At 46.5% G+C, this 19,447-nt stretch overlaps 1 protein-coding gene across 2 annotated transcripts in view; it reads right to left on the reverse strand.

The window, feature by feature from the left end:
- Positions 1 to 669: 669 nt before the first annotated feature.
- The window catches only part of PWWP3A (PWWP domain containing 3A, DNA repair factor), a 653,378-nt gene continuing 634,600 nt past the window's right edge, over positions 670 to 19,447 (reverse strand). For both annotated transcript variants that reach the window (XM_069646781.1, XM_069646772.1), the window contains exon 14: positions 670 to 4,893. In XM_069646781.1, the coding sequence (XP_069502882.1) occupies positions 4,809 to 4,893 (85 nt within the window). In that variant the 3' untranslated portion in view covers positions 670 to 4,808. The remainder of the gene's footprint in view (positions 4,894 to 19,447) is intronic.

Below are 19,447 nucleotides of genomic sequence, written 5' to 3' on the forward strand. Positions count from 1 at the left end.
CAGATGTGCTCCAGCTTGTGCTTTTCTGACAGATTTGCAATATTTCCCATTATGGAACCTTAAGACCTATTATTAAATTAATGTTTATAAACCTTGGCCAAGGACAAAAAAAATATTTGTCACATAAGAATTCACATTATGGCATATTTGAAAGATTGAAAGATTCCTAGGATGATGTGCAGAGACTGCATTTAGGACGGGCTCCTTCCTAAACATCTTGGTCTTAAAATTGTCATTTATGATTGTAATCTTAAACCCTATCTGTGATTTAGTGTAGCAGAGTGGAAATAGCAGATTAAATTAGTTTTCACTACAATATCTGGTCAAATTAATGTATTGCTATTGCCTTTCCAAATAGGAAAAATTGTGCATGCGACAAATCCTCAGGTAATTTGTTTCTTAAAAACGTTACCAATGGCATGCCACACACACCATAGTCTGCTACCAAAATCCCCTTAACAATTGGATTTGGGAAGCAAACTGGGTGCCAATGGCAATATTCCCTATTAAAGATGAAACAGTTATATTCCCTCCCAGGATATAGTACTAAAGATCACTGGAACATCCAGAAGACTTAAGCTGCTTCCAAACAAGTAGATATGGAGGTCCAGATGCTGGGGTTTATAGCACGATAAAGACATTTTGTATAGTAAAATGAGAAAACAAAGCTGTGTTAAATGCCATTTAATTCAGAAATATAATAAATTCAAAATTCTGTAAAAAAAAAAACAACAAATGACAAGCCTATATAAACAGAACCCTGAATGCATTAATTTACAGAACTACAGAATACAAATAGTGTTAGGCACAACTCGCTATTTTGTGTGTATATACACAGCTCATGATTCATCAGGGGTGTGCTTAGCTACACAATGGATGCTGTGCAGGGTGGATAAAGGATACATTAAGAATGGTGGAAGGGAGGAGGACTCAAGTTCTGCTATATTCTTTTTGTTTTTGTATGAAACTGTTGTGTTTACCCACTATCCCTTATACAAAGTCATATGTTATACTACTCCCATTAGCAAACTATCTCAATTCAAATTCTTTACATTACCGTGACCAACAATTAAACATAGTAAGTACAGAGCTCAAACATTAGATCAGGACCAGCCATTTGAGAGGTCATCCATAAGCAGATAGACTACAAAGCACTCATTGGTATAGGGCTAGAAGTTATACCCAAGAGTATGGCCTGGGGGTCACAACCTATCATAGGCCCAGTGCTAACACTTCAGAGTAGGGCCAGAGGACCTGCACAAGCTAGTAGGTTTGCTATGTCAGCTGATGTCAACTCTGCTGATAATCAGGGCCAATATATCTCAGTTTAAGAATTACAACAGACGCTTAATCCAAGGCAATGGGTTAGTCCCCCAAATTATGCCAGTGCCATACCATGAGACTATTGTACTCAAAACAAGTCTAGGGTTGAGGGCAGGCCAATTCCAATGTAGTAGAGGGTAAGGCTACCAGAATACAGCTACCAAACCAAGTTAGAGACCAGCACACAGGCTCTTTGCAGAGAATAACCTACAATAAACTCCCCCTGAATTTAAACTGACATGAAAGCCCTCCAACGTAAGCAAGGAGAAGCACATGATGGATCACACCAAACTAACTTCATTCAATTGCCTCGAGTCTTAAAACATTTATCTGAAATCAGTGTCTGAGGGTAGCAAGTTTTTCAGAGCTGGCCTAAATGTTACCCAAAAAGGTTTTAAAGTTTAGAAAAACGAACAGCCAAATATGTGGCACTCCTGTGCAAACCTGAGGCCAAACCAGTGTTCAGGAAAAACAAAGATGTAATTTGAATGATTATTTAAAAAAGAACTCTATAGGTGATCTAAGTACCCAAACAATGCACGGTTACTAGATACGATAAGGTGAGCAACCTCTTGAGACATAATGCCATGCTCATCCTGGGCTAGGAACGGGATTGCACTTCACCAACCCCAAAGTGATAGATAACGACTAAACACGCCTCTTCTTAAAAAACGGCGACACATCCTGCCCTGCAATCACCTGTTACAGGAGAGCATCTGTCCCGACTGTATTAGTGTCAGCTAAACAGGTTTTCAAAGTGGAGTAAAAAGACAAATCCTCAGGTTACTATGGAGAGACCCCTGGAGTATCTATCTGAAGCTGTACTGGAATAGGTCATGGTCTGTGGACATCGCGTGGCCCAACAGAGTAGTGTCTGCCATGACCAATAGCAGCTGTTCTGGAGTGGTTTGTGATCCACTAAGGTTTTCTAGAATAGAGTATCATCAGTGACTACTTGCACCTGTTCTAGAGTGAGGAGCATCACTGCCGTGCTCTACTGGAGTAGTGAGTTATCTCTTGCTCCGACCGGGTTATTGTGCACCGACATAGGGTTGCAATTGTGCAAGGCAACTGCATAGTAGTCCTTCAGTGACCAGCGTTCACTCCTTGAGCAAAACCTACCTTCCACCATTCAGTAGCTGTCTCAATGCTCAGATGCTGTGCTCAGTGCAGAGTAAGTAACTGGAAAGAAACAGTTTTACTCCAGGGTTGTAAGCAGAAGACTCCTGAAACCGCCAATTAGAAATGTGTCGGCAGGAGACAAAGCATGAGTGATATGAGGTGTATGAGGTCAGTGCAAAGTTTTAGGTCAGAGCTAAGAAAACATTCCCCGATAATACTTTGCTATAGCAACACACAGAAAAGGGAGCACCCTCCCTGAATACATTCATGGTTTGCTCCCCCATCCACGACTTTGGAAATCATGACTAACTTGGGAACAATTGCTTTTGGGATACATTCTCTGCCTGCAAAGACAGCAGCATTAATACAAAAATATATAAAAACTTTTGGACATGTACAACATGAATATCTGTGGCTCCCAGGAATGAGAGCACACAATCAAAGGTTTAACATTCAAAAACAGTCACCTGTTGACAGTGCAATCCTTTGCAACTCACCACTCCCTCCAAATGTTCTAAGATCATCCAGATAGCCATGTCAACACTGCCCTTTGTCTCCTTCTCAAATTGCTAAGAGCTGATCTCTACAGCATTGACCGCTTCAGGCTCTCTGTAGTAGCATGTGCTCGGCTACTGCTAACAGTATTACTCTTTTAAATGCAGTAATGAGCAGAGCTGTGAAAAGGGCTGGTTTTAAATCCATTATCAACATGTGCAAAAAGAGACCACGATTGATTCATGCACAATCGGACCTACCATTTGTAGACCCAATGCCAAGAAGAGCTCTCCACTGTGAAGCCCCTTTTTCTTTACCTTCTTTCCTTTGAGACCACACAATGTACAGGGCGCGGCTCTCACCTACTGCAAGATGTAACTTTGTTTACTCATTCCCTTTTATTTCCAGATTCTCACATGCGCTATCCAGAGCCATTTCATTGCTTCATTCTAGTCACGATCTACAATGCCACACTTGTTCACCTTCAGACTTTTGGCTCTGACATACACCACAGACAGATGCAGAACCTCTGGGAAAGGACAACTGCTCACCTTGGCTGCAGGAACTCTTCTTTTCTAGGCTGACATTTTCTGCCAAAGCTATGTAGTCTGTCATGAGAATAAAACAAACGGAAAACAGAAAAACAAACCGTTCCTCATCAGCACAAATATCCCTCTATTGTCAAGCCCAGCATACCACCTTCAAAAGCCATCATATTTCCCGAAAACCACTCTCCCACACCAGTCAAATCTAGCACACAACTAACTGGCCCACTCAGACCCCACTACATCATTTACAAAACTCAGAACACCAATCACTGCCATAGCTAATTCAGGAGACTCTTCTCCTTCAGACATAGCAAACCAGGCTCATACACTAGCAGAACTAGCACGCTAATCATAAGCCACATCAGAACCAGATCACCAATCATTCCCCAGAGGCCCATGCATCCCTCACTAGGCTCTTAAGACGCAGCATGTTATTCACAGGTCTCCCCTCCTACCACCAAATTCAGACCACCATTCACAGGCACCATCATAGGCAGAATACTACTCACCAGCCCTAGCACATCACTCACAGGACACAGTCGGTTAACTGAAGTCAGTGACAATGCTCACTGTTCTTGTGAAATAAAACACCAGATGACACTTTGAAGACAGCATTTCTGGTTAGCCGATAATCCCACAAAGTCATACCGAAGACTCAACTGGGTGCCATGCTAGAGCAAAACAACTCATTAACAAATACAGGTTGTTCACAGTAACAACCTGCAGCTGCTGGAAGACGCTGGGACCAAAAAAGAAACAATGTGTTTTCATCTAGGCATGAGGAAGGACCAGGACTGTTTTCCTATATGCCTAAGAAAACGAGTACTGTGCCCAGGGACACAAAGTTAGTAATATGACACTTGGTACATTTTCTAAGGCGAAAACCGATGTCCATGCACCCAAGAGACCGTGGGGTGGGTCTTAAGTAGGAAGGGCACATGCAGTTACATCATCCCAAACCACTGTTAGTCCTACTTTCTATCACCAAGGCATAACTAGTGGGAACATAGCAATAGCAGTGCCAGATCCTTGCTACGTGATTCATATTGTTCCTTAGGCTCGAATTCACATTGAAAAAAAAAACATTTAAAACTTAAAAGTAGGGCAAAGAAATGATGCATAAAAAGAAATACTGAAGGACCTCCGGTTTCCCAAGAATTGCAGAGGGTGTGCTGGGAAAATAGCTTTTGCCAGATCCATAAACATGTTCTTGGAAGCGCAGACCATGTCCTCGGTCCTGCCCTCAAGTCACACCAGGGTCCCCGAGGTCAGATCTTCCTTAAGGAACACTTAAGTTTCAGAAGGTGTAATGGGCCACGATTATGACTTGCCTCCACCAATGGCCGTATCCTGTAGCTCACGCAGCTTTTTCTCCAAGATTTGCTCTTCAAATATCTCCCGCTCCCTGAAAGCACAAAGGTTATATTAGATGCAGTTTATAGAAACATAATACAAACTGTCCTTACATGGCAGCCTTTAATGGAGTTTTCTGAGAGGTGGGGCATTCAGAAGCACTCTAGAATGAATCCCAATGAGCCATCAAGAAAGCTACATTGGCTGGTATTCTCATCTAGCGGCATCACCATTGAATCAGTCAACCCATGTAAAAACTCGTCACAAGCAGATCAGGTGACTTCATGCACCAAGACACTCGCTGCAGCCCTGGCCTTCTCCCAGAAAAGCGAACGCATTACTGTAGTTGTAGTCTCAGTAAACTAAAATTGAGGGGCCACCAGTGTAACTTTGTAAAAAAGGTGCTCTGGTGACATGGAATAGTCTGGTCATCCTGCAACAAATCATTCCTTTTCAATCTCATGGGGAGATTGGGTAGGATGCATATTAATATGTAATGCCTACCAGGATGCAGAACCCGTATTACAGGTATGAAGCATTATTTTGCAGAATAAATTGGTGAGAGATTCATGTACTTTGTCACACTACTTGCTACTCTATGCAAAATCTACGATGTACAGACTTGCTGATTCCTTAATACCACATGCACAGCCTGAGCTTGCTGGCAAGCTTTCGTGCACCACTTAGTAGTTATAAGTGAAGGTGTGCACAGAGCCACTAAGGCCACAGTACATATTTCAAACAAACTAATATCGCCAAGCAGTGCTGTAGTTGTTCATTTCCCTCTTGCAAATGTGCTAAAGACCATACTGGTATCTGCATGTTGGATAACTGGTAAGGAAATCTGGCATGATCTATAGACAATAGTGCAGCCTGTGAATATTTTAGACTTAGCGCAGCGAGGGAGCCCGAATCAAAAACGGGCGGTTTAAGGGAGGAGGGCGGGCGGTTCTATCCCAGAGAACATTTTAAAAATGTGTTAATCTGGTCATTTTACAGTATACATTCTGCGAAAAATTGGTTCACAATCTACAGTTTATATTTGGTTTTGTAGTGTAACACATGAAAAAACACAATACATGCTACAACGCACACAGCATTTTCATGACCTGACACAAATTATTTTTCAGTATAAGAAACATTTTCATGCTGGCTGTGCCCATACCTATCTATGTGCTGGACCAATACATGCCAGAATTACCAAATGAGAAAATGCTTCTGTTGGCTTTGCTAGTAAAAAATGCCATGTTGCAGATAGAAAATACACCCAGACTAGTTGCACCAATGTGAGTCATTCTAGTAACGTAACAACAAATGTTTAGGGTACCCATGATGCCAAGTGAAGAATGCCATGCTACAGTAAGGAAAGTTATCAACGCAAGGATCCTCAATGTTGTTGTTCTGTTATATAAGCTACATCTTTGTGCTTTTCACACTAAAGACTACGATTACAATTTTAAATAATTGCAGTTTAAAAAAAATATTTTACTTTAATGTTAGATAATTGTTGTTGTTCATTTGTGTTAGTTTAATTTAAGAAAATAAACCTGTTACAAAAATACAATCAACAACTTTCCTCCAGTGTCCATCTCTTTTTTGGTAGGTCACTAAGTCATACAGTGGTCAAGCTGGTTTCTTTTTCGAGGAACTTGGTCAGAAAGTTCACCACTGATATAACCCATGACGCCTTTTCTCTTGTCATCAAAGTGGTCCACCAGACGTCTGGGGATAGTGATGGAAACATCTTAATCATGGTGTCGAAATGGTGTGTTCTCATTTAAGTAAGTCCTGTACAAAATAGCAGCAGATGTTTGAAGGTTTCTACCTGGTGTGGGGCTGAGCAGAATCGACACTGGCTAGAGGTTTTGCGTCAGGACGGGAGCATACAGCCAATATCTCCTTAGTTAGGAGGAGATTTAGTTGATCTGTAGAAACTGGTTTCTGTAGCGTTTACTCAGAAATATCTCTAGATATTTTGCGAGAGTGCCCAGGTTAATTTTCTCGTGACATAAAAGGCCAGACAGTTTATAGTCTGCAGCTTTGTCCATTGTTGTAATCCAGTCTTTATCGTGTAGCTTCTTTTTCACTCTGTCTGGGTTTGATAGTACGTCCACACTAGTACATCCAATTATCTTTAGGTTTTCCTCGTTGGCGTTCTCCCGGTTTATCAAGGAGTGATTGAAGCCTTGGGCTAGTTCTTTTTTTAAGAAGATAAAAGATTTCTGGTCCGTCTGTTTCTAGACATTTGCCATATAGTGCCAATCTTTTCCATTCCACTAATGTCCTCAGAGAAGGCAGACCAAGTTCTCTTCGGGTAATGTGCATCGGTATGGATTAAGGAACCCTTAATACTTTTTTTTACAAAAGAGGCCTTGTAGTTGAAGCCATGTCTTGTCCTGGATTTTAAAAATTGCCTCTAGACCATAAGTGAGGCTGGAGACGACCCATTCTGTAGAAGTCCACAACTGGTTTCAACGAGAAATGTCCATATTTTGTTTTTATTTTACAGGCTTGAACAGCCAGTGATTTTGCTCTGTTGTGCCATGAATTCGACAAGGGTGTCTTCATTTGGCTGTTGCTAACTCATGTTCCTAAATATTTCAATGCAAGAACTTCCTTCGATTGTTGTTTGCCCCAATTGCCATGCGTAAGCCTTAGATTGATTTGTGAGTTTTTGCTGTTTGTTTTTCTCTCGAAAACAAGGATATTAGTTTTGTCTGTGTTTATCTGTACGGCATTCTCAGCAAAGCATCTTCTCAACTGGTCAAGCGGTCGCTGGAGGCCCACCAGGGTCTGGTCTATTAACACAAGATTGTCGCTGAATTTCGGCAGAAAGGATCTTGCCATATCAAGTGTCAAACCGATGTCTGACCGAAGAAAGTTGAAGAGTTCCGGAGCCAGTGGGCAAACCGGTTTTAGCCCCACGCAAGTTTGAATTTCCGCAGACAAAAGACCTGCCTGATTTAGTCTAGTTCTCATTGGAGGTATTTGTGTGGAGTGCCTTGAAGGAAGCAAGAATGGACTCAGGGCACACTTTTTTCTAGCTTGACCCACAGACAGCTCTGCCCCAATTGATCAAAGGTCTGGACGAAGGCCAGGTATATCTTTGTGTTGTTTTCCCAAGCCTTGGCCTTCAAGGTGTTTAGGATCAAAATGCCAGCTCCTGTTTCAATCCCCCTTTTGACCCTGTTTGGAATGGGTCATTGCAGCCCTGTAGCTTCAGCCAGGTCGATAGTTTGCGAAGGAGTAGTGATCCAAAAATGTTTCCAATCACATCAAGGAGGGCGTTGGGACGATAGTTCCCAGGGTTAGTCTATCACCCTTCTTGAAGATCGGAACCACGATTGACTTTTTCGAAGAGCCCGGTATCATACGAGTCTTAAGGACACTGTCAAATAGGAGGACGCTGAACCTTGCCCAGGCTTCTGGATGTTCTTTTAGGGTGGCGTTGCTCAGACCATCAGGGCCCAGAGATGAGAATGACAGCCTCTTTATTTTTGATGATATTATCTCTGTATCATATGGGATGTCCCAGTGAGCCGTCATCTCGGTCTTCACGGCATGCATTGGGTTTTCGGTTATGATGATATGGTATTTATAACGTGCCTATACACAAGTGTTTCAAGGCGTGACGAGGCAAGGGAGGGGGAACAAAGGGAAGACAGACAACGATCCTACTAGGCCAGGTGTCATTGTAAAGTTTCTTTATACAACTTGCTGAAGTGTTAGATTATATAAAAAATATAAATATACTTCATTGTATATGATTTTTAGGGAGTTCTACAAAAGTACACCTTAAGTAGGACTTCAGAAGACTCACACTTGGGAACACAGGGCTCCAACTCTTAATATAGGCCTGAACCACACACGTTTTGTTGGCAGCAATTGCTGAGCAGCTAGACTCATTTTAGGAGAGAGGAGGGCAGTAGGGAGGAACAAAGAACTTAGAGTATACACAAAGAAACACTAAACTAAATAATGGTTTATTTTATATATACGCACTAAGGTAAGTAATTCTTCAGAAAGTGAAGTACTACAACACAATTAAGTAACTTAGGAAAAACAATGTATTATTCACAGTAAGTAAATCACTTTTGTACTACTTGTAGAATGGCAGCATGCAATTCAAAAGCTAAAAAAAGTACTTTTGTAATTACTTCAGAACATCGGTTTCAGGTACAATTGGATGAAACAAAACCAACAAAGTAGGTAAATACTTCAGAGGCCTACTACTTTAGAACTCCATCCCTATCTAAATATGAGTGTCCGATTGTAGGGTAAAACAGGTAAGGCACAAGCTGCAGAAAGTTCAAAATTTGCAGAGAAAGTCTTCTGTATCAAGCAAGCAACACCTGTTGTTGGGGAAATGGTCAGGGACTTCAGAGAAGGCTCCCTGAAGACTCGTAGGCATTAGGGTCAGGCAAACTCCCTAACACATGAATCAGAAACTCTAGGTAAGTTCTACCAAGCGTCTATCAGTACCTTAGGGACAAATAATTAATAGTTAATCACTGTAGTGACTAACATAGTCTTAGTCCATAATCCCCTTTCCTCCATACTGCATGGGCGTCCCTCGCTAGGGACGGGAGACGGAACCTTTTTCACCAGAAAAAACCTTCTTCCCCTTTAAATTAAAAGGCGCGCAGGGGCACGGCCCTGCAAGCATGCGCTCCCCTGACTCCGCCCACCGGCGCCACACCTCAGTCCCCATTGATGCGTCAACAATATCATCCTTGTCTAATGACACCAGTATTATTTGGGGGGAGGATGGTGAGACGTATGGAGGTAAGGGGATTATGGACTAAGAGTACGTTAGTCACTACGGTGAGTAACTATTAATTACTCTTACGTCCTGTTTCCTTTCCTTCATGCTGCATGGGCAATTACAATTGACTGTAGCCCCAGGGTGGTCAGGAGACCCTCTTTAAGAAAACAAGTTCCTTAGAACTGCCTGTCCGAAATCCACGTCTGACTTAGAGCCGGCGTCCAAACAGTAGTGCTTGCAGAAAGCCAAAGGGGTGGCCCAGGTAGCCACCCTGCTGATGACCTGCCATGGAACCGGTCTCTGGAAGGCGACAGCCATGGCCTTAGCTCAGAGTGGGCATGCATGTCAGCTGGAAGTGATTTGTGCTGCCCCTCATAGGCCTCCTTGATGGCCGAAACCATCCACAGTGCTATAGAGGCCTTGACTGCCTGATACCCGGGCCTTGAACCCCCCCCCCCCCCCGAAGGTGACAAAAATGATCCTGTCCAGATAAAATTTCAGAGCGCGTCTGACATCCAGACAGTGCAAGACCTTTTGAGCATTGTCCTTAGGATCCGCAAAAAGCATAGTTAACACTATCTCCTCATTTAGATGGAAGGCAGAGGCTACTTTAGGTAGGAACGCAGGTTGCGTTTTCAGGACCACCTTATCCTTGTGAAAGGTAGTATAGGGTTCTGAAGCCACCAGTGTCTCAATCTCGCTGACTCCACAAGCCGGGTGAGATCCACCAACAAAGTTGTTTTAATGGCGACAGTCTGATGTCCACGGACGCCATTGGTTCGAAAGGCTTGTGCGCCAAAGCACCCAACACTATATTGAGATCCCACACGGCGTGTGGTTTCTTGATGGGCGGGTAGAGCCTGGTAAGGCCTGCCAGATGTCGTTTAACCACCGGGCTGGCAGAGAAGACCTCCTCCGACGAATTCCTGTAGGCCCCTATGGCTGCCAAATAGTTGCGCCATGTGTCCACTTGCCTCTCTGAGTGAGCTGTGCAGAGAAGGAGAGCACATTGCCCAATGTGCACGTCAGGGGGTCGATCCCCTTGGAGTCCGCCCAGTGACAGAACCTAGTCCATTTACTCTTGTGTACTGGCCCCTGCTAGCCTTGCTCCTAGCATCCTGAATGATGTCTAGGTTAGCCTGTGACAGGCTCAGATGCTTCAGCGTGACCTGCTCAATAACCACGCTGCTAGGGCTAATTTCTGCCCCCCTCTGCGCAAGAAGATGAGCTGGGTCCCTGCGGCAGGTGAATGGGTGGCCGGTCACGAGGCTGAGGAGCTCTGAGAACCACGGTCTTGCCGGCTACCAAGGAGTTATCAGAATGATGCAAAGGTGACAAGATTCTTTTATCTTGCAGATCACCCTGTGGACTAGGGGTGTGGGAGGGAAGGCATACGCTGTCACGCCGTCCCACTGTATCTAGAATGCATCGCCCAGGGAGCCGGGGGGCCCTGCCTCTGCCAGGACTCAAACTGCTGGCACATCTTCTTGGCCCAGGAGGCAAAAACATCCACCTGCGGGAACCCCCATCTGCTGAAGATCCCGAGAAGGACCTGATCGTTCAATTGCCGCTCGTAATTTTCCGCTACCAGTCTGCTGAGCCTTTCCACTTCCAGGTTGGACTTCCCCGGGAGGTGGATGGCCGCCAGATAAGACCTGCATTACTTACCGTAATAGCGTTTCTGATGATTGTATCTGCTTAGATTCACATGCTGTGTATATAGTCTGAAATCTAGTGTTAAACACAGAATATTGCATCTTTCGAGGATCGAAAGGGGACGTCGACATGGGTGTGCCTGTAACACTATCCCTAACATGACTTGTAGTGTACCCAAAATACCTCACGCGTCGAGGTCCCTCTGACTGTATTTTTTCTGCCTTGAGGGAGCCTTATGACTATCGTGAGTGAGTACAGAAAAGAGAGTAGTAAGATGCCCATGTTCCTTCAATCCGAGCAGGGAGGAAGTGTGGGCGCATGTGAATCTAAGCAGATACAATCATCACAAATGCTATTACAGTAAGTAATACGTGTCTTCTGATGCTTTTTAATCTGCTTAGAATCTCATGCTGTGCAGACTAGCGAGCAGTTCCCAGAGTTGGAGTTGGGATGTGAGAAGTAACAGTAGTGAAAAGGTGTCTTAGTACTGCTTGTCCCACCTAAGAATCAGACCTAGAGTGAGTGTCTAGGCAATAGTGTTTTTGTAAAGGTGTGTACAGAACTGCAGGTTGCCGCTTTGCAAATGGACTCGAGAGGAACATTTGCAATGAATGCTATGGAAGCCCCAGTGCTGCGAGTCGAGTGTGCTCTAGGCTGGAAGGGCAGATCTCTCTTGGCAAGAGTGTGATGCAACTGACAATCCACCCTGAGATGGCCGACTTAGAGACATGATCCCCTTCTCTACCAGCTGCCACTGAAAAGAAAAACTGATTCGTCTTCCTTAGTGGTTTCATTCTTTCCAGGTAGTACATGACGGCCCTGCGCACATCCAGTGTGTGTAAGCTTCTTTCTGCCATGTTAGTGGGGTTCTGGAAGAAAGTTGGCAGTTCTTTTGACTGGTTCACATGGAACGTAGAAATGAATTTGGGTGCAAACCAGAGGGGAGTGCGCAGAACCACCTTATCTCTGAATTGTAACAAAAGAGTCTAAAATTGGAAGGGCCTGCAGTTCACTGACCCTCCTTATTGAAGTGACTGCCACTAAGCAGGCAGTCTTGTAAGTAAGAGCTTTGAGATTTGCTTTATGCATAGGCTCAAAAGGAGACCCCATAAGTCTGGTTAATAACACATGTAGGTCCCATCCGGGAGCCAGGTTAGAAATGGGGGAATGAATTATTTTAACCTCCTCCATGAAAGCTTTGATAACTGGGATCTTCCACCACAATACCTTCTGGTGGGATGTGTAGGCTGAGAGTGCAGCTAAGTGAACCTTCAGGGAATTAAAAACCAGACCTGAGTCTAGTAAGTGAGACAGGTATAACACAATAGAAGTAGGAGAGCAGTCAATAGGATTGATGCTCTTGGAATTGCACCAGATGACAAAGCGTTTCCACTTATTGGAGTAGGAATGTCTGTTGGTAGGCTTTCTTGCTTCCCCAAGTATATCCATGCATCTCTGAGGAAGTTGGAGATGCCCAAACTCTACGACCTCAGGGGCCAGGCCGCTAAATTGAGAGTCTACGGACATGGATGAAGTGTTTCCCCCTTGTCCTGAGATAGCATGTTGCATGGGTAAGGCAGTTTCATTGGAGGAGAGAGAGAGACACATCTCCATCAGATCGGAGAACCAGGGTTGGCATGTCCACATCGGGGCCACCAATATCATGGTGACTGATTCCTGGTACATTTTGTGCACAATCTTGTTGAGGAGGGGATTCAGGGGGAAAAGCATAAACATATTTCCCTGACCATGTTATCCAGAGACCGTTCCCCTTTGGACCGGTTCTGAGGGTACCCGGAGACGTAATTTGGGCATTGTGAGTTCTCCAGAGTTGCGAACAAGTCGATCTATGGGAAGCCCCATTCTGCGAAAACATTGGAGACGATGTCTTTGTGTAGTCACCATTCGTACTCTAAAGGCAGTGGGAAGTCTCTGCTGAGCATGTCTGCCAGAAGATTGAGTTCCCCTGGAACGTGTTGAGACAATAGAAACATCTTGTGTTTGAGAGCCCATTTCCAAATGTTCTGTGACAGTTTGGACAGCCCAGGAGAGAGTGCCCCCTTGCTTGTTCAGGTAGTTCATAGCTGTCCTGCTGTCTGTGAGGATCAGTACTGTCTTTCCCTACAACTGTGTCTGAAAGGCCTTGAATACTGCTAACGCTGTGCGCTGTCTGTTGAAGGAGGTGAGCCGCCCCCCCAGCCCGTGAGCGATGCGCCCGTCATAAGAGTGGCTTCTACTTTGGGGGTGGTGAAGGTTTTCCTCTTCAGGTTTTCCCTCGACCACCACTGCAGAGAGAACGAAAGGCTGCCGAGACAACCACTAGATCGTCCCATTGTCCGCTGGTCTGACACCATTGGCTGTTGAGCTACTCCTGCATGGGGCGCATGTGCAATCATGCGTGAGGAACTAAGCAAATGCAGGATTCCATCATCCCAAAAAGTCGCATGGCCTTGCGTACCGTCACCTCTCGACTGGCTACATACTGAGGGATCTGAAACACCATGTTTTGAACCCTCTCTGAGGGATCTGAAACACCATGTTTTGAACCCTCTCTGAGGGGAAGACAAGGCTGTCTTGAAACTGCTCGACTTGACTGGGGTCTACGCTGGATTTTATCTCGTTTATGGAGAATCCCGAGCTGAATAAGAGGTCTATCGTCTTTTGAGTGTTTGACAGGCATGTTCTGTAGGAGTCCCCTGTTATGAGCCAGTCCTCGAGGTAAGGATAAACTGGGATGGATTGCCTGCGTAGGTGTGTTGCTGCAACTGCCAGTATCTTTGTAAATACCCTTGGGGCTGAGGCAATGCCGAAGGGAAGGACTTTGAACTGATAGCGTTTGTCCTTTATCATGAACCTTAGGTATTTCCTGTGTGCCGGCAACATTGAAATCTGAAAGTATGCATCATTCATGTCCAATGTTGCCATGTTATCCCCCTGCGTTAGTAGAGGAATTACCTCTTGCAATGTTACCATTTGAAACTTTTGTGGTTTGACAAATTTGTTCGCTGGGTGCAATTCTAGCAAAGGGCGCATGGTGAGATCCTTTTTGGGTACAAAGAAGTAAACTGAATAAATACCCTTGTTTACCTGTAAAACGGGGATGATTTCGATTGCAGCCTTTCCCTGCAGGATCGAGACCTCTTGAAGCAGGATCTGGAGGTGTCTGGTATTAGGCGCTTGGACCTTGGAGGTCTGTATCGAGGTGATCAGCTGAAATCAAAGCAATAATCACAGGTGACGGTATTGAGCACCCATTGGTCTGTGGTAATCCCCTCCAATGCAAGCAGGAATGATATATATAATGGTATACGTCCCAAGACTGGGGAGGCATGGGAGGGGACCCGGACTTGAGAGTTATTTCTAACCAGAGGCCGGGGAGCTTCTGGGGGTGGCGTTGCTACCCCTTCCCTTCCCACGGCGTTGTCCTCTGGGTGGATAAGGGTTTGTGGAGGCAAAGCACTGTCCTGAGGACCAATTGTTGCCTGAGCTGTACTGGTTGTGTGTGGACCGGGAGTAGGACTGGCCACGAAAGGAGCGCTAAGAACGACCCCCCTCTCTGTTGAAAGGGTCTTTGATCTGATTCAAAGTATTTAAGGTCTCATGTTCCTTTTTGGCTGTTTCTAGAGCCTCATCAATGGCCTTGTCAAATAGGTTTGAGTCTTCCACAGGTTTGTTGATCAATGGCTCCTGCATCTCTGGTTTGAAACCAGAGTTCTTCAACCAGGCCTGGCATTTTAAAAAGGGGACCCTGGGCTTAGGTACTCACTGCCATCTGAGCAGCATCCAAAGTGTTCTTGTGAATGTTTTGGTATACCTGCTTGCCCTCTGAAACGATTGAAAGCAGATCAGCGTGCACTGGTTCAGGGACCTCTTTGTAGGGCCTCCTGCAGCAGGTTCCATTGGGCGTCTGAAAAGCTGGCTAACAGTGTGGTGGTGTTGGCTATGCGGGTAGAATATGATGCTGCAGTAGTGACTCTTTTCCCAAAAGCATACAACGTTTTACATTCTTTGTCCGGCGGAGCCTTGCCCGTGGACAAGGGGACCCCTGCCCTCTTTCTTGTGGTTGTAACTACAAGAGAATCTGGGATGGCATGACCCCTAATATACATAGAGGGTCAGAGGGTGAGGGGCGAAACAATTTTTCCACTCAAGGGTTTACAGCCCTAGTCTGAGGAAGGGGCAATATGCCTTTTGATGGAATTGAGTAAAGGGATAGCCTGGCTGGCAGGAGGATTCTCCTTTATTATGTCTTCCACAAAGTCTGAATCTAACACCGCCTCTTGTGTGGCTATTTGGAAGTGTTCTGCTGCCTTCTTCAGAATGGCGTTAAACGCCATCTGGTCATCGACAGGTGAAGCCTGATGCAGAGGAGGAGATGATCCATACATATGGTATCAGGGTCCAGGTTATGGGTTGATGACAGCCAGGGTGGGCCCTCCCCCCACCCCAATCTGGGGTCTGATCAGTTGTATCCATAAAGGGATCATCCTCCTGCAAGTAAGGATCAAGGGGCTCTTATTGATCTGTAAGGTCAAAAACCTCTTCATGATGAGGGCAGGATGTACTCTGAAATTTGGTCACTGCTGGATAAAGGTCAACCCCCTAGGTCTGTTAGGGGTGAACTTCTCAGAGAAGTCCACAAATCTAGCCAAGATGTCCATACACCCTTCAAATCTTTCTCTGGTCCATGGAGAAGCGCCAGATGAGTTTAGAGGGGGAAAGGACTCCTCCTGGGGATCCCCTAGCCTAGAATGCCTAAATTTGTCAAGAAGGGTCTTAGATAAGGACAGGGGGCTTTCTGAATAATCCTCCCGCCCTTCCTGGCGTTCAGACGGGTCTTTGTCTGTTGACGTGTCTTTAGACTTGTCTTTTTGTTTACTGGCTGCCGAAACGATCTTAGCAAGAGTCTTGCTGATGTTCGGCGTTACCGGGAGGGCTTTAGGCTGTTTAGACTGTTGCGCTATAGATTTCGATGCAACCGGAGCATAGCATCAGCGCCCTCTTAGGAGGCGTCTCGACGGCCTTGCGGGTTTTGGTGCTGGCGCTCTTATTTGTAGACTGCCCAGACAAACGCCACTTACGCGGTTGTGGGTAGGGCCGCCAACCACGCATATCGGTGGGTATCGTCGAGGAGCTCAATGTACCTTTTGGCGCTTTGGTCCGCTTTGATGGATCTGCCAAGGCGGTACCGGGGGTTATGTGTTTAGTCTTATGGGAATCGTGTGCGTCCTTGTCGCCGGGGTGTACCTTCCCAATAGCAGGACTATCATTGTGCCTGGTGGGACCAGGGACGGACGTCATGGAGCACGAGCGCTCTGATGTGAGGTCAATGGCAGCCGGATTGGAGCCATGGCCGTCTCTTAGCTCATCACTCTTGGCAGATGCTGCGGCGGGGGAGCAACCCTCGGCCTGCGACATGGCGTAGGCCGCCCACCGCTTCACTCGATGCTCCTTGATCGTCTTAGGACGCAGGAGTTGGCAGTATTTACAGGACGTCTCGTGACTGAGGGAAGACACTTATTGCACCGCCGGTGCTCGTCTTTCCAGGGGTATTTTCCCTTACAGGAAGGGCAACATTTAAATGGTGTCGTGTCCATAGCTCAGGTGTGTGAAAGCGACGGCAAGACCGAAAGGGCAATGAGAGAGGAGAAGGAAAGACATTCTTGAGAAGAATAGAGACCCCCAGACCCCACTCTCCCTACTGTACAGGCCGGCCAGAAGGCCAGGCCACACGTCAGCAGCGCAGACCGGAGCAGCAGCTGTTGAAGGTTATTCTTTGCTGTCTTTTTCGGGGGTAGGAAATAGTCGTTGAAGGGGGACGAATAATCGATAAACGACCAAAGGTCAGGAAATTTAACAATTTGTAAATTAGTAGGAGCTGCACATACGGCGACCAGCTAGCTGGGTGGAAAAAAACAATCTAAGGGACCTCAACGCGCGAGTGATTTTGGGTACACTAAACGTCACATAGGGATAGAGTTACAGGCATGCCCATGTCGACGTCCCCTTTCGATCCTCGAAAGACGAGATGCAATACTCCGCGGTTACCACTAGATGTCAGACTATATGCACAGCATGTGATTTTAAGCAGATTAACGAGCATCAGAAATGTTTTCCAGGGCCCATTTCCCACATGCTGATCGCTAGGCTGCACAGCGGAGGTGACTTGGTACCGCCCTGCTTGTTGACCTAGTACATGCTGGTGGAGCGGTCCGTCTAGATAAGGATGACCTTGCCCCCCCAATGAGCGGAAGGACAGCTTTGAGAGCTAGCCAGATGGCCTTCAGCCCCAGCCAGTTGATATGAGTCTCCTGCTCCTGAAGGGTCTAAACTCCATGGACACTGTGTCCAGAGGGGCCCCTCCAGCCTTCCAGGGAGGAATCAGTGAGGATGGTGACCTGTGGGGCCGGCTGCCAGTTGCAGCCCCTGGACCACCATCTGAGGTCCGGGAGGAGGGAAGGAGTAATGCTGACGAGCTCCGCTTGGGAGCCCCACTCCCGATTCCATGACGCTGTGAAGTGCAGCTGTATTCTCCTCATCTTGAGTCTCGTGGGAGGTACGGCCAGTAAGACCGCTGCCATGATACCTAATAAATGATGGTACTACCAGGCCGAAGTCACTTTTCGGGTGAGGAAGGGAGTAGTGGCCCTCGTGATGGCCATGATCTTGTCCTCAGAGGGGAAAACACTCTCGGAGTTTGTCCCCCATATGAGACCCAGAAATGTCAGCCTCTGTGTAGGCTGCAGCTGAGACTTCTTGAGGTTGATTGAAAATCCCACCTCGTGGAGTGCGATCATAAGAGCGGAGGTAGTGTGCTGAACCTCCTCTGGAGATCTCGCCCTGACGAGCCAGTCCTCCAAGTACGGGTAGACATAGCGGCCCTGGGCCCTGAGGATGGCTGCCACTGCATTCATCAGGCTGGTAAATACCCTGGGGGTTTAGTTGAGACCTTGTATTGGAGTTGGCATCCCATGATCCTGAACCGGAGGAAGGAGCGATGAGGCTGCTAAATGGGGACGTGTAGATACACGCCCTTCATATCCAGGGAGCACATCCAGTCTTCCCAGCAGTGTCTCTGCAACAAGTGCTGGGACAACCATCTTGAATTTTTGAAGAGGAAGGGAGAGGTTGAGGGTTGAGGGTGGAGAGGTCCAACAACTCTGAGGCCAGCCGGGTTCTTCTTTTGCATGGTGAAAATCCTGTAGTAGAAGCCTAAGCCTCGCTGGGAGGCTGGGACTACTTCCACTGCCTGGCTCTCGACGTGCAACCAAATTTCCACCAACAGAGTTGCTGTCCCTATCTGTGGGAGAGTAGGAGAGGAGGGAGGAAAAGGTAGGCGCTGCCCTGTGGATACTACAGACACCAAAACTGTGCGTGATGGGCAAGCCTGCCCCCCCCACTGGAGACAGGTCGACCCGAAGGGGTGCGTCATGCCTTCTTCCCCTCTGAGGTTTTTGTGGAGGAGAGGAACTGAAAAAAGCCCTTGCCCCCCACCTCTTTGTTGTTTGTGCCAGTACTGACTCAGAATGGTCAGGCTGTCTGGATATCAGTTCTTGGAAGCCCGGGAACCCGCCGAACGCTCACCCTTTGTGGGAGCTTTGATGCGACTGGGTGCAAGCCTTGGGCGTGGTCTTCGTGATGATAAAGACTTTGCAGTTTGCAAACTATTTATCTTTTTATCTAGCTCCTCATCGGTGGTGGAGTGAAAGACCACCCTCAAAAAGAAGGTCCATTATGTGTTCCTGGACGTCGGGGTTGAATTTAGTAGCCCGAAGCCAGGTAGTCCTTATGTCCGTGGCCATGCATATGGTCCGGCCAGAGGTGTGGATGTGGGCCACGGTGGACTCCATGATGTCCTGCGCCACCAATTTAGCCTCCGCTAGTCCTGCCTTGAAACGTGCCTGGCTCTGCACCAGAAGTTCTGGAAGTAAGTCGGCTATTTCCCAGCAAAGCCTCTGGTTAACAGCTGCCAGCATGGCATCCGCGTTGCATTGACGAAAATGCAGCGATGCGTTGGAATAAAGCTTCTTGCCGTACGCCTCCTCCAAGATCATCTCCTCCTTGCCTAGCAGCTCCGAGGACAAGGTGGTCGAGAGTGACCGAGGCTTTTAAAAGAGCGACGCCGCAGCTGTTACTGAAGAATGCAGTTGAGGGTGTGCCTTCTCTATCGGGATCCCCGTTCTAG

The sequence above is a fragment of the Ambystoma mexicanum genome, chromosome 1p (assembly GCF_040938575.1).
Source record: "Ambystoma mexicanum isolate Mex_15411 chromosome 1p, UKY_AmexF1_1, whole genome shotgun sequence".
In the NCBI taxonomy this organism is placed as follows: Eukaryota; Metazoa; Chordata; class Amphibia; order Caudata; family Ambystomatidae; genus Ambystoma; species Ambystoma mexicanum.